The sequence below is a fragment of the Blennius ocellaris genome, assembly GCF_963422515.1.
Source record: "Blennius ocellaris genome assembly, chromosome: 8".
In the NCBI taxonomy this organism is placed as follows: domain Eukaryota; kingdom Metazoa; phylum Chordata; class Actinopteri; order Blenniiformes; family Blenniidae; genus Blennius; species Blennius ocellaris.
In genome coordinates this window covers 5,889,267-5,904,982 of record NC_137657.1, presented here as the reverse complement: position 1 = coordinate 5,904,982, position 15,716 = coordinate 5,889,267, and the positions used below count along the sequence as shown (strand labels likewise).

The 15,716-nt window shown below is 41.5% G+C and overlaps 1 protein-coding gene across 1 annotated transcript; it reads left to right on the top strand.

Moving 5' to 3' along the window:
* Window positions 1-5,462: 5,462 nt before the first annotated feature.
* Window positions 5,463-15,310, top strand: tbx20 (T-box transcription factor 20; the record flags this gene model as incomplete). Its single annotated transcript, XM_080500320.1, has 8 exons — window positions 5,463-5,592; window positions 6,367-6,610; window positions 7,198-7,362; window positions 9,020-9,128; window positions 10,782-10,940; window positions 11,639-11,715; window positions 14,163-14,275; window positions 14,982-15,310. The coding sequence occupies 8 exons, from the start codon at window positions 5,463-5,465 to the stop codon at window positions 15,308-15,310; spliced, it is 1,326 nt and encodes a 441-aa protein (XP_080356446.1).
* Between the last annotated feature and the right edge of the window lie 406 nt (window positions 15,311-15,716).

The following is a 15,716-nucleotide window of genomic DNA, read 5'->3' as shown; positions in this document are numbered from 1 at the left end:
GTAAATTAATTAGTAATGTGCAAATGTTCAATGATCTACCTGCTTTCCTCATTCATCATTCATTATTCACTGCAACTTGTCCACTTGTCAAACCTCTTTTTTTTTAACCAATTACTTCCTAATGTCAGAGGTACTTTAGCCCAGCGAAGTCTCAGCAAGAGAAACATATAAATGTTTCCGTTCCCCGTGTTCCTCATCCAGCTCTGAGTGACACCAAACGCTGCCTCGCCATCTGTGCTGCACTTCCAGGCCGTCTGTTCCTTTAAGGCTGCACCGGCCCCTCAAAGTGTGAATACTATTCAGTAAGGAGTAACGCTTAAGTGGGAAAGCTTTTAGCACATTATCCACTGGCAATTGTAAGGTAATCTAATTTGCCAGCGCAGGTCTCTTATTAAATATCTGCAGCAGCGGATTTGCATTCAGGAATCTCCTAATGGGTTTAGCTGCCCCGCGGATCTCTGGCTCGCTGTTTGTGTGAGCCTCCATCATCTCTCAGAGAGTGACATTGAACACACACACACACGCACACACACGCACACTCACACACCTTTGAAAAAAAAGAAGAAAAAAAACATGGAGTCAGCGCTTCAGAGCCGTGATGCTTTCAGAAACGCCTTGAAATCTCCAGCTTCTGCCTCATGTGAGCTCTATGTTGATCTCCTGGGGTCAAGTCTGGACCTGGAGCAGGTGACCAGAGGTTCCACCCCCACCTGTGGCTCTGTCTATATACAGTATCTACAATATATTATAGCTCCGGGTCAGGGGTTTGCTGGTTTGAATCCTCCCAATCGCCACTGGGGGTCGCTGAGCGAGGAGTCTGAGGTTCTTGTAGAGGACATGACGTGCTCTGACGACCCCTCAAAGACAGCAGTCCAATCCATTCCTTCATTGATGCAATATGAAAACACACGTCGCTTGGATAACAAAGCAAAGACCCGGTTTCATGTAACCACGTGGTTCTTGTCCAATCGTCCACACGGAGCAACATTGAAGGACACTTAACCACAACAACTGCAGAAGCTATCGATGTTAATTGGTTTAATAAGGCCAGAGGTTGGATGTCTAGGACAGTGATTCCCAACCGGGGGTACACGGACCCCTAGGGGTACGCGAGGGTATTGCAGGGGGTACGCAGAAAGATTATAAATTAGCCTACAGTATCCACACACACAAAAAAAAAAAAATTATACTATATTATATTATATTATATCATGAATTTTAGTAAGGCCATACGTTTATTTTCCATGAGTAGCAGTTCGTCCACAGTGATTGTAACACTACAATGCACATAATATGAAAAGACTATAAAGTGGCGCGCTTTAAAAAAAAAAAAAAAAAGGTTCACGTTCTTGCTGCGGGCGCGCACGATTCGCGAAGCTAGCTAACTCTAGCTGCATACCGACTGTAAACATGGATGCATGGCTAGGCAGGAGTAAACGTCCAGCTACCGCTACTGCTACCGTCGCCTCGGACGCAGGCACAGGGGAGCCCAGTGAAAAAAGGAATTATGAAAGACTTATGAAAGACAAGCAAGCGCAAGTGTCTCATTAAAAGGTATGTTTTTACACTCACAATAATTGTTTTATTTAAATGAGCAGTTGGATAGATAGAAAGACAAAGGGTTAAATATAAGTACACATTAAGGCGAATAATCACACACGAGAGAAGGGGTACTTTTCACATGGAAACCAGCTCAAGGGGTACACTGGTCAAAAAAGGTTGGGAACCACTGGTCTAGGATACGAGGATGAGCAGGTGTATTCTCTGTCGGTGTATTTCAGTGGCCGTCACAGCACCACCTACAGGCCTGGCATATGTACTACAACACATTGAGCCGTGTTCATAGTGACGTGTGGACGGGAGTTTTATCAAGAACGACGGGGAGAAAAAAAGGGTCAGTTTTGTGTTGTGTGTACAGGACCCAAGGACTCTATTCACTGAAGTCAAAGGTAAATCTGTGTCAAGAACATCTGAGTCGGCGTCCGCAGCTGCAACAGCAGCTAGGATCCAAACTCAGTCCGTTAACACAGCAACAATTCCAAGTGAAAACGCAAAACATCCTGCATGAGCGGAGTCTGTCAAGTTGAAAGCGACGGAAATCATTTTAAAAATATATTTATCCAATCAGCCTTTAAAGCTTTCTTCCTGGATACGGAACTGAATGAGTGACTAAGGACGATAATGAGATGATAACAGCAGCGCGAGTGAATCCAGTACCACAAAACCAACTGGACTGCGACTGTTTCCAGCAATTATTACTGTTACTGGTTGGCCCCGCAAAAAAAAAGAAAAAAGAAATGTATGTGAATATCCTGTTGTCACGTGAAAGCTCTGTGTGTGTGTCTGTGTGTGTGAAAGATTAGGTGCTTACTGGTGTGTGACATAGAATGGATTAACCCAACACTGCTGCTCCTGGACTCAATAAGGTCCCTGTATGTGCGAGTACTTTTAAGGCTATCTTTGTTGGGCCCGGGCCTCTGGGATGTAAGGACGTGGAAAAGTGAGGACATCCTGGTCACTTCTCACTTTCTGCCACACTTTCACAGGTCGGCTGGAGGTTTCAGAACGGAGACGGTACAAAGGAGAGTTAAGCTTCTGGTGAGGCACCCAGAAGTCATACACACTTTTTTTTTTTTTTTTTTTTAAACCCAGGCTATAAAGTGGAAACTGTCAAAACGGTCCAGTTAGAGTATTTATTTCTTCTTCTTGCTTTTGTTGGCTAACCGTTTCTGAATAAATCCCCAAAAGCTGCCAAAAAAAAAAGTCCCATTCAAAGTGGATGGGAGAGGCACCTCATAGAGGAGATTAAAGGAGATCAGTGTTTGTTGCTATGGTGACGCTCAGAGTTTGCGGTTAATATCAAGGACATGCATGCATCCAGTGTAAACACATCGGTCGTGGTTTATCTGTGTGTTTCGCAGTGTCGGCGACCCGACAGGCTTGTTAGCATCGATATGAGCTAATGGCTAACATGCTAGCGATGCTCACTCGGTTCCGCAAAACAAATGTGGCATTTGAGAAGGTAACCGCTGTACGAGGTGCCCAGTCTAGTCCTCTTCGTAAAGAGATTGCATATGAAAACTTTATTTTCCACCGTCAACAATAATGTTAGTTCTGACGTTTCACCTGAACTACAGCGTTCCCTTCATTGTCCGGTTCTTTAGTGCAGCTCGTAAAAGCTTTTCAACAAAAACCATAGAATAGAATGGAAACCAATGGCTGTGGCAGTTTGAGGTGACTTTGGCATGTAGACAGAGGGAGATAGGGAATCGAACTTGCAACCTTCCAATTGACTTTCATGAAGCCCCCCCCCCCCCCCCCCCCCATTTATAAATTCTACTTTCTAATATAAATTTCCTTTAAGATGTGTTTGGTTGTGTTTCTAAGTGAAGCCTCTTGTCGTCTCTTCAATCTCTGAACTGCAGAGCACAAAAGCTTTAGCCAGATAAATGTATGCAAATAAATGTAAAACGTAAAGACAGAGACTGTCTGCCCAGCTTCCAGAAACAAAGAAGAAGAAAAAAGTGTCCAGCGTGTTGCAGCAAGTTTGTGGTTTGGTTATTCATGAAAGGAAACATCCTGCAGTGAAAGTAGTTCAATGCTGAACCGTGTTCAAATCTTATTCTCAATTTCTTTTTATTCCGCAAATGCAGGAAAATTGGAGTTGAAGCAAAATGTAGTTCTTGGTGACGTTCTGTGCCAAGGTACAGATCTGAATAAAATTCTGCTTTACTCAGATTTTGAACGACGTGTGTGTTTTGTCCAGTTTGCATGTAGACATCAGAAAAACGAATGTCACTGCAGAACTTGTGCTTTCATGGCGACTTATATAAAATGCATTGAAAAAATCCCCTTGATGAAACAGCAGCGATAGAATACCAAGAGGAAAATCTCAGTTTCAATCTTTTTCTATTTCTGATTTTTGTCTTTCTTGAAGTCTAACATCATTTAGGCTGAGAGTTGTATAGTGGCTATAATGTGTATTTTAGTGAAAACTATTAAACGTCTACAATCTAACACTGCAGCTATCATCAAAACAAGAAATGTTTTAGTATCAGAACTATAGTTTGACAGATTTTGTGGTAAAAGAGACAAAAACATAAATAAAAACGTTTTGCAACTTTTTAAAAAATTGACAGTTTTTCTTTACATTATTCAATGAAGTGTGATTGGAGACATTTATGGACCAAATCCATCATGACTTCTCAGATAAGACCAAAAAAACCCTCTTTAACCATTTGGGTTCAATTATTATTCAATTATTGTATTTCTCTTCCTGATTTTGATCAATAAAGCTAAAGAAAAATAAAAGTACATATTCTTCTGTTGGTAATGTCTTTGTTTGTCCAACCTTTATGACCAATGTTTATTTTTTCCACCAAATCAAATTTAACTGGAGCTACAAAACAACTTTAATCTTTAAAATGAGGCTGAAACAACTTCTAAAGTTTCATATAAAGTTTTGATTTAAAAAAAAAATCTACCTTGTGTTGCATTTAAGAAGCTTCAGTTCATGATGAAGAACATTTCATTACATTTCCAGCTTTTTGTGCATCACTTTGGTTCACTTTTTTTTGTCCTTTAGACCATTTTCAAACAGTTTTACGTGTCCTTCTCCTTCCATTATTAAACTGTTTTAAGCTTTTCTATTTTACAAACACAAATCAATTTAGGGTTTGATTGATTTTTGTTCAACATTATTTTTCTCAATTGTCGTTTTTAGCTCTTTTGCCCATTTTATTCATGCTGTTTAAAAAAAAAAAGAAAAAAAAAGACTGGTGTGCCAATAAATCAAAAACAAGGTTAAATGTGTATTTAGGAATAATGAAGTGAAAGCGTGAGGGAGGGTGTGAATGTGGCTCTAGAGCTGCAGGTTGCAGACCCCTGCTCGAGAACAAACACACTTCAGCCCTCGCCCACAGCCGCCTCTGTATTTGGGGTCTTTGACACAGACCCCCCCCCCCCCCCCCCCCCTCCTCCTCCCACCCCTCAGTTCTCGGCAGCTCCAGGTTATTTAATTGGCTGCTCGGTATCAGGGCTGCAGTGGGACAGTGGGAGAGTGACGTGGAGGCAGAGGCAGCGATTGGAGGGCAGAGCGGGATTATAAGGAGGCTGAGCCGGACTGAAGCGTCCAGAGAGCAGCAGCGGCAGTCCGCCTCAGACCTGGAACCAGTCTGACCAGGAGTCCTCCTCCTCCTCCTCCTCCTGCTCCTCCTCCTCCACCATGCGTCCCCGGAGGCTCCCCGCCCGGCTGTGACAAGTGTTTTCCCAGAGAAAAGCGACTCCTTCCATCCGATCCGCTGACACTTTGTGCGCAAAGGCCCGAAGCTGTGCGCGTCTTCCGTGCGCCTCGTTTCCTTTCCCGGTACGCGTTCTTGGAGGAACTTTTTTTTTTTAATTATTATTATTATTTTTCCCAAACCATACGCGGAGGGTGGGGAATATTATTTTTTTTTGCCAACATGGAATACACGTCATCCCCGAAGCCGCAGCTCTCCTCCCGGGCCAACGCGTTCTCCATAGCGGCGCTGATGTCCAGCGGGAAGCCGAGCAAGGACAAGGAGGCGGAGGAGAACACCATCAAGCCGCTCGGTGAGTCCAGCCCGCTCCTGTCCTGCTCCGCTTCACTGTCGTAGCGTTAAAAGAAAATGTTCAGAGGTAATGTAGGCTTCAGTTAATGCACAAAATCCAGACTCGATCCGTGAATGAAGGGGAAATTAATTTAGAAATCGGGAGTGCCATAATAAAAAGCACGACTTTTAGAAATGTCACATTGCACTCAATATTAAATATTGTTAGATGCAGATCATTTTGAGTAAATTAAATATTTAAAAAGTGAATAAAATGCCCCAGATATTATTATAGTATCCAACAGTGTCGACTTGTTATAGAGATTTTTTTAATGCATTATTTGAAGCAATTGGATCATTTCATTTAATAGAAAGGAAATAATGTGACTTGTTTTGTTCTCCACGATGCGAGGAATTGCTGAGATAAATGAAGAGCGTTCCACTCCCTGTACATCGACTGCTTCTCTAAATTAAATCAAACTTAGCAAACACAGACACTCCTATCAGAAGATAAACGCTTCTATTTTAGTGAGGCTGTACAACAGTCCGTTTCCACCGTGAAAAGCAGGACTTGTATACAAAATGCAGTTTTCTGGACCAGAATTGTATTTACAGGCCACTTGAGCCATAATTAAAACCAGGCCAAACATACAACACCATTTGTTGTAAAGATGCACTTTCTAGGACAAAAACTTGGAAATTCCTTGAACTGGAAATAAATAAATGTGACTGAACTGTGGTTCTGCTTGTTTCTCCTCCACACTCCCTCTTCGGATTGTTGTCACGCAAACAAAAGAGCAATTCGTCGAGAAGTCGTCCTGCAACCAGCAGCAGGCCCTGGCTGACCTCTCCTCCCTGGACGCGCACGGGGACTTCAGCGGGAGCGCGCCCGCGGTGCAGTGCACGGAGCCGCTCATCCCCACCACTCCCGGCATCCCCAGCGAGGAGATGGCCAAGATCTCGTGCAGCCTCGAGACCAAGGAGCTGTGGGACAAGTTCCACGAGCTGGGGACCGAGATGATCATCACAAAGTCCGGGAGGTAAAATAATCAGAATAATAAATAAAAACTTTCTTGGGTGAATTTTGTTTCTATTATCGCTTGGATTAAAATTAAACAAAAGAAAGTTTGCATTAGATGGAAAGTGTAATGATCAGGCCATTTAATTATGCAGTTTATCACTAAAAGAGTTTTAATTATCAATATTGTAAAAGAAAATATTCATGTGATTCTGTTATCAATTAACGATGTTCATTGAAAATAAAATGAACAATTGCACTCCTTTATAAAAAGGAAACTACATCCTTAATTACTTGGGCTTTCGTGCACATGTTTAGTTTCAACTACAATCAGGTTGTGGATTTTAATACATTTGCATTTAACTGCATGCATTTCACTCTGGTTTTTGTTCATTTACTATAGAACAAGGGTTTCGTACATTTATATTTAAGCGGCATAATTTTCGCAGTAAAAAAAAAAGTATATTCAATTAGAAATGTGTCCCAAAACGACTGAGGGAGAATTGAAATTTGTTCTTCTTCAAAAAAAAAATAATAAAAATGTATGCACAAATGTCTTTCTGTGCAGGGACGAGGACCGATAATAATAATATTGTGTGTCGTTAACAGGCGGATGTTTCCCACCATCCGGGTCTCGTTCTCCGGGGTCGACCAGGAGTCCAAATACATCGTGTTGATGGACATCGTCCCGGTGGACAACAAGCGGTACCGGTACGCCTACCACCGCTCCTCGTGGCTGGTGGCCGGGAAGGCGGATCCGCCTCTGCCCGCCAGGTGAGAATTAGGATTTTATTCAAATTATACATGTATACTGCAACTATCGTACAAGTGAACAAAAAGCAAAACAAAAAGGTCCACATGACATTTTCCGTTGAACTAAAAGCATAAAAACAGAAGTTCTTAACAACGAATGTGCATTTGGATCACTATAATGTGGCGCTGAGATTATAGTCATTTGGTTTGTCACGCGTGTGAGAGATGTTGAACCTACAACTAGAATATGGCTTCTCCTCCTTTCTTTCTGGTTCCAACTGAAAAATTTAACAAAAAGACAAAAGCCTGCGATGAGACGCCTTGTGTGTATTTCTTTGCAATATTTATGCTTAACTGCAAAACGGTCGTGTAATATTTACATCTCTTGTCCATATTTGCCCTGTTGTACAAATCGAGATATATAAAACATTTTTAATCTGTGTTAACACGACCTTATATAAATTATAATATTTTAATACAATACAGCTAATAGAGAAACTGATTTGCGCTGCTTTTTAATAAGAGTCCCAATAAAAACCTTGCAATTTCCAGAACCGGGAAGTAGTACACTGTGAAGATTAGAGCATATAAATAAAGTCTTAAACTCTGGTATTGTATGCAATGGCACGCAAATAAGGTTTTATTTTTAAATGTTATTCAGTCTTCAATTTGAGCGACAATCCAGGACAAAAGCAATATTACATCGTGTCTGCTGGCTCTGGTGCAGCTTCCTTCTGTTAGTCACAATTATACACAAAGAACATAAGTGACCGTTCCATTTCAGCGTTCTCGGTTGTGTAGTGCAGATTGAGCGCTGACCCCGCCCCCCTCCCTGCTACAGTGAAGTCGAAGCGAGCGCACCAACCGACCTGTGACACGGGTTATTATAGTTTTTGGTGAATTTGTGATGTTTTGTGCAGCGTGTGGTTGAGGGGAGAACATTTTTATTTAGTTAAAGTAAATACCACTCTAAATAGAAATGTTTATTTCCATTTTTTCAGTTTTGATATTTTAAATATTTAAATGTTGTTACTGTTTAAATGTTTCCTTTTTAGTTTCGTTTAGTTGAAAATCTTTTTTAAATCGGTGTTTTATATAGAACCTCATTAAAAAGAGTCCAGTAAATCAGACTTCCCTGGGGTTCGAAGTGGACATCGTAATATTTAGGCTCTTCACTGGTGGACAATTTTCATTCCTTACAAAAATACAAAAATGTGTATTTTAATCGGATAACTTAAGTGGATTAATACAGAAACACTTTCAGGCCATTTTTCCTTTTTAAACTTCCGTTTCTGTATTTTAACGAATTATTACAGAGGAAAAACTCACAGCAGCCTGACGTTAATCTGCACTATTCTGAAAAAAAACCCCGTGTGGATACAAATTAATATCATTTCAACCACTTTTTCCATTAATAGAATTCTAATAGCAATTTCAGAATGATTTAAAATATCTTCACTAAAAATATCAATAAATGTACGAATATTCTACATCAAATTAAAAAGCGTTTTTAAACTCTTCAAAGTAATTCTCTCCCATAGCAACGGTTGCTACGTGTGTTATTTTATTTCCCGGGGTCACTTGTTGCGCGTTGATTGGTTAAAAATATAGTAGTTGTGTTTTTTCTAACGGCCCGCAGCCAATCACAGCGTTCGTGTTTCCCCGTGTTGCCCGGCAGGTTGTACGTGCACCCGGACTCCCCGTTCACCGGAGAGCAGCTGATGAAGCAGATGGTTTCCTTCGAGAAAGTGAAGCTGACGAACAACGAGCTGGACCAACACGGACACGTGAGCACGAGATTTATACACCTGACCTGTGTGTGTGTGGAATAAAATCAACACACGGGTAATAATTTAGAATATTAGAATATCGTTCCGAAATGTCAAGGTGTGTCTGAAATAAAACGTGGGAGTGACATAATTAAGATTACTCAGGCAAATGTTGTTTTTTAATAATCCGTCTCTGAAGGCGTCATGGCGTGCGCGCGCAGTAACTGGAGAAAATAAACATCCTGCGTCTAATATTATTACAAAGTTTACCCGTAAAACAACATATAAACAACAGTAGGTCAGCCTTTGGGTAAAAGACATTTTTAAACATTTACAAATATGCCTACATGTACATATATAAATAAAGTACCAATATACAAATGACATTATTAAATACTCATTTATAAATAAATAACATGATTGGAATACGTTTGGTGTGTTGTAAAAGTTAATCGAGAATTTGTCGAAAACCACAACAGAAATATGAGAAATAACAATAGTTTATACTCATTTTACAATACTTTAAAGGAAGAACGCATACTTTCATTGTTTTATGTAGATCAAGTCATCTTTTTTTTTTTTTTTATATAGCCGTTTAATTTCTCCATAATAAATCAGGAATAGAATGTTAAATTAAAACATTTTTGTTTGTGGCCACATTTTTTAGGTGCTTTCAGTGTAAATAGTCATTTTTATATTCTTCAACCAGTGTATTATTATTATTATTATTATAGTTTTAGGGTTTTTTTTGTGTCCTCTTCCTATTTATTTAAATATGTAATTCAAATTCAATTCAAATGCCTCAAATGCACTTTTTTAAACCCACCTTCCAAGTTGCTGTATTAGATTACTTTTTTTTTTTTTAAGAAATACACAAAGCTACAGAAAGACAGAATTATTTATTCCAGAGGTTATTTTCTATGAATTAGATAAAATTCCATATCTATCTATCTATATCTATATCTATATCTATATCTATATCTATATCTACATCTATATCTATATATATATATATACACACACAACTTTTCAAATACACAAAAAATGCATCAATGAGTCAATCATCTCAGCATATATAATTTGTATTTCCAATTCGAATGTCTATAATATTCAGCAATTTTTTTATATTTATATTGTACACAAGACAGTCATTCAATATGCATTTTGTCTGACGCAATTCAGTAAGGTGCCTACATTTATTACAAATTTCTTCATTATTTTCTATAATTCCAGGAATGAAGATCAGTGTTTAAATTATTATATATTTTTTTAATTTAACCTGGTAATATGTGTAATTGTATCAGTGATTTTTTTTTGGTCCAGAAAACACACATTTTAAGCACAAAAAAAAAAAACAGGCACGTTTTGAATTGTGTGTGTCTGTGTGTGTGTGTGTGTGTGTGTGTGTGTGTGTGTGTGTGTGTACAGTCTGCAGCACAGAAAAAGATGTTTCCAGCTTTGAATGCACAAACAAAAATTATTGTTTTAATCAAATAATTAATAGCCTAATAGAATATATGGAATACGTGACGACTCTCCCTGAAGCAGAATCTTCCTGCTGTCTCCCAGACCTTTGACAAAAACAAAAGCAAAAAACAAAAAACAAAGCCAGCCATAAGAATCAATTCTCATCTCGGCTGCATCTGTCCGCCTCTCCTCTGCCCTCCACAGATCATCCTCAACTCCATGCACAAGTACCAGCCGCGGGTCCACATCATCAAGAAGAAGGACCACACCGCCTCGCTGCTCAACCTCAAGTCGGAGGAGTTCCGCACCTTCGTCTTCATCGAGACCGTGTTCACCGCTGTCACGGCCTACCAGAACCAGCTGGTGAGTCGGGGGAAGCTTTAACACGTCGCACCGCCAGCCCTGGTCCACGTCCAGTAAACAGCAAACCAACCCGTCAGTGGTTCTGTTGGTCAGAGGAACTAAAGACATTCAGTCACAGAGCAGATTGTAACTAAACCAGTCCTACTGATGAACGGAGAGAGAAGCTCTCACTCCTCCACCATTTCTGACACTTTACAGCTTAAAGTCAGAATCAAAAGAGGGTTTTAATCAAAAGAGTTTCCAGAATACAACAAGGTTTGACGAGTTTATCCACACCTTGTGATTTGAAAAGCTTGTGATTTAGATGATTACTGTCACGTACAACATCGCTCCTGTAATCTAAGATGAACCTTCAATATGGAATGTCTCAAAAGTTAAACAAAAAACTAATTTATGACCAATAGAATGGACGAGAAATACTTTGAAAGTGTTGCTCCATACAGAGGAAATAGAAATAAAGTTCAATATCTGATCTAAATAAGTAATGTTAAATATTAATATGTACAAGAGTCAACTCTGACGAATAAAAGCACAGGAAGGATGAAATTAACCGAAACTCTGTATACAAAGAGTCTCCTGGACTTCTATCAGAAGATATATTTTATTTTGAAATGGAAGCAATGTTCCATTCCCGTTTCTTCCCCAGTAGCAGAGAGTTACTGACAGTCTCCTCTCCTCCTGCCTGGTTTCCCCCCCAGATCACCAAACTGAAGATCGACAGCAACCCGTTCGCCAAAGGCTTCCGGGACTCGTCCCGGCTGACGGACATGGAGAGGTACAGGGGATTCTGGGTCCTGAACGAGGCGCTAGTCAGGGAATCACACCCGCTTCATTTAGAAACTCTGAACGAGACACACAAACAAAATAGAAAGTCAAGAGACGCGTCAAACGTGCATTTGTGGGATGGATCCAGTTCGTCTGTTTGTATTTTCTTCATCCACCTGTTCTTTCATCTTTCTGCTCTCTTTACTTCTTGTTCTTATTTCAGTGTCTCCCTCTCCTTCTCTCTCCTTTTCATTGTTTCATATCAAACTTTACATCATATTGTTCCTTCTGATTGTCTCTCCTCTGCCTGTTTCTCGTTACACTTTTATTCTGTCACTTCACCTCCCCTTTATTTTACTTTTATCTTTTCCATTCCTCAATCCTCTCCATTCTTACTTTATTTTAGGATATTTTCTTCTTGGTTTACTTCTTTTCCCCGTCATCATTTTTGCTCCTTGTTCCTTTTTGACCTCCTTTCTCTCACTCTTTCCAGTCATTTTATGACACGTCTCATCTTCTCGTCTTTGTCCTTTTTTAAAAATCTCCATTCTGCTTCTTATCAGTGTCTCTTTCCCTCTGCTTCCATTATTATTTTACTGTATTGCATACGTGAACAAAATGACACACACACACACACACACACACACACACACACACACACACACACACACACACACACACACACACACACACACACACACACACACACACACACACACACACACACACACACAGAGAACGAGGCTCCTCCCAGCAGCCACCAAAGGATTTTAATGCACGCTGCCAAAACACACACTTCTTGTAATTCCCGATTCCGGCACTGAGGCCAAAATCAGCTGACAAAATCAAACCATCTGCCCATTTCCCTCAATCAAACATCCCAAACAGAGACCGGCCAAACACAGCCAGACAACCCCCCCCCCCCCCCCCCCCCCTCCACCTCCTCCTCTTCTGTCTTTCTCTTTTTGAGGGTTGTGAATTAGACCTGATCAATTGATCTTCGGAGCTGCAGAAATCACATTAGTCTGGAGTCGGCCACTGCACTAAAACACACTGTAATTCAATTGGCTGTGCTGACTGATTGAAACCAGCATGTCGCCCCCCCCCCCCACCATACACACACACACTACCAGCACTCCTCGCCTGCCACCCCGGCCCTGCGTCCCGCCGTGCATTGTGGGAGCTGGACGTGGCCTCTGAGCCAGAAGGGCCCCACGCTGATAAAAACACACACATTTGTACTCCTCTGCTGACAGATATTGCACTTTCCTAACCTAATTGGAGGAGCGGGGGCCGTGGGGGGGGTGCTAATGTGGACGCATGGCTCTCATGATGCAGAGCACTCGCCTGGCCACACACACACACACACACACACACACACACACACACACACACACACACACACACACACACACACACACACACACACACACACACCCCGACCAACAATTTGTGTCACTGTGTTTGAGAAGTGCTGTCTGACAAGACTCAAATGAGCTAATGCACTTTGTACACACACACACACACACACACACACACACACACACACACACACACACACACACACACACACACACACACACACACACACACACACACACACACACAGTTAAGAATAATACCTTATTCAAGTGATGATGAAATCCAAAAAGTAATGTTTTGAAATGTATTTTCTAAAAAGCAACTCTATTTTCTTCCAGACTTATTACACATTTTCATTCATTATAAATTTAGCTCTTAACTTGTGAAAAAACAATATGTAAAAATATTACAATATTTCATTAGTAAACACAGCCTACAATTATTCTCATTAAACTAAAAATGCACAAAACCTTCGAGTATACATGCTACGAGTGAAGAAATAACTCATTTTAAAAGAAACTTATAAAATGCACCTACACAGACATATATATATATATATATATATATATATATATATACACACACATATACACACACACACACACACACACACATATATATAAATTGTAGTTAATAAAATAAATGCTTAAATCTTTCTACTTTATGTATTATAATTGAAAAAGGTTTATATACTTTACAAAAACATTTTAAAATACCCCCCAAAAATTCTATAATTTGAACTACATTATTGGAGGGATTTTTACAGTTGAAGGATATAAATTAAATAGTTCAAATTAATCCAAAAATCACAGCAAATCTTGTTTCTTTTGTTATCATGCAGTGACTAAAATGCAATAGTGATCCAATGATCTCTTGTTTAAACATTTGAATGATTTAATTCTATGAGAAAACAGTGCCAGAGACGACAGACGGGTCAGTTATCGTTACTCCCATTCTAACCTCAGTGGGAAGAACGACACGTCGTTCCAGCCGATGGAAATCTTGGCGGTTGCGTCATGGTTGTCATGTTGAAGCAGGTGAAAGTGACAGAAAGAGATTCACTGTGGGGCTCTCTGTCTTCGACTTCTGCTGCAGGGAAAGTGTTGAGAATCTGATCCACAAGCACTCGTACGCACGGTCGCCGATCCGAACCTACGCCGGCGACGAGGAGAACCTGAGCGAGGACGGACACTCCACACACGCCAGGGGTGAGCGCCGCACACACTCTCACAATGGAAGAAACAAAAAGTCATCACTGTTCTTTTAAAGAGCTCGAGTAACGCCTGGGGTTGCTAGAACCTGCAGTTTTAAATCAATCAGACTGAACGTGAAGCAACTGTTCCTGTCATTGAGATTTTTTTTTAATCACTTTTAACTTTCTTTTAATATCAAAATGCAAATGAAAGTACAAAAGTTTCTAATGCGACACATTATTTATATTAGAATTTCATTATTCAAGGTTATGTTTATGAAACAATTTTTAGGTTTAGGTGAAAACACAAAACCTTCGTAGCGTTTGGCGCCTGTTTACGTGACAACGGTGCTCGGAGCCACTGAAAACGTAACTTTTTCAAAACGGCTCCCAAGATGGAACTTTGACAACTCTTTGACTCCGTCTCCATAGGAAACGCGAAAACACAAGTTTCCTGAAACGCTGCTCCTGGAAAAATGACTCCCATTGTTAATGTTGATAGCGTTTTGTTCTCTGTACTCGTGTGGTTTCATTACAAACAACAGCGCCCACTACTGGCCCCACAACAAAACTGCACCGTTTTCAGAATTTCTGCCGTTTCACAAAACGCTCAATGCCAGATTGCGGCCCGCTGAGGTATTTTTTGGCCAGAGTGAGTGTCTGAATGTGCTGAAGTGATGAATAAATACTAAAAGTCTAAATGAAGTGTGTCCTGATTGCAGGCTCTGCGTTCAGCGCCTCAGACAACCTCTCCCTGAGCTCCTGGGTCACCACCACCTCGGGTTTCTCGGGCTTCCAGCACCCGCAGTCGCTGTCGGCCATGGGCGCCGGCGCCGCCTCGCTGCCCCACCCCATCCAGGGCTCGCTGCCCCCGTACAGCCGGCTGGCCATGCCCCTCACGCCCACCGCCTTGGCGGGGACCATGCAGGGCAGCGGGCCGTCCTTCCCCTCCTTCCACATGCCTCGCTACCACCACTACTTCCAGCAGGGGCCCTACGCCGCCATTCAGGGACTGCGCCACTCCTCCACGGTCATGACGCCCTTCGTATGACTCTCTCCCGGGGGGGGGGGGGGGAGTCGGCCGAACCCAGTCCGCTACTTACCCTGGCTCATCGCTCTGGACTCTGTAAATAGTTCCCCTGCAGCGGGTGGCGGGACACGATGGACGTGACGGGGACCTGAGAGGGACCTGAGGTCTCCACGAACACTTGCAGATGTCGTGCAAACACTTCATAACCTCAAAAACAAACCCTGACCGCCTCTGATGCACGGCGGCGGCCGGGAGCACGTCTGATCTCAGCCCTTGGAGAACAGAAGCTGGATCTTTAAAGTCATTTTAACACAGTAGGAACGGCCCCGCCTCCCTCCCCCCACAGTCTCTGCTAGCAACGGGCTCTCCACCGAGGCACGCGGAGACGACGGGAGCCTTTTAGAATGACGCTCGGCGAAGCGTTGGG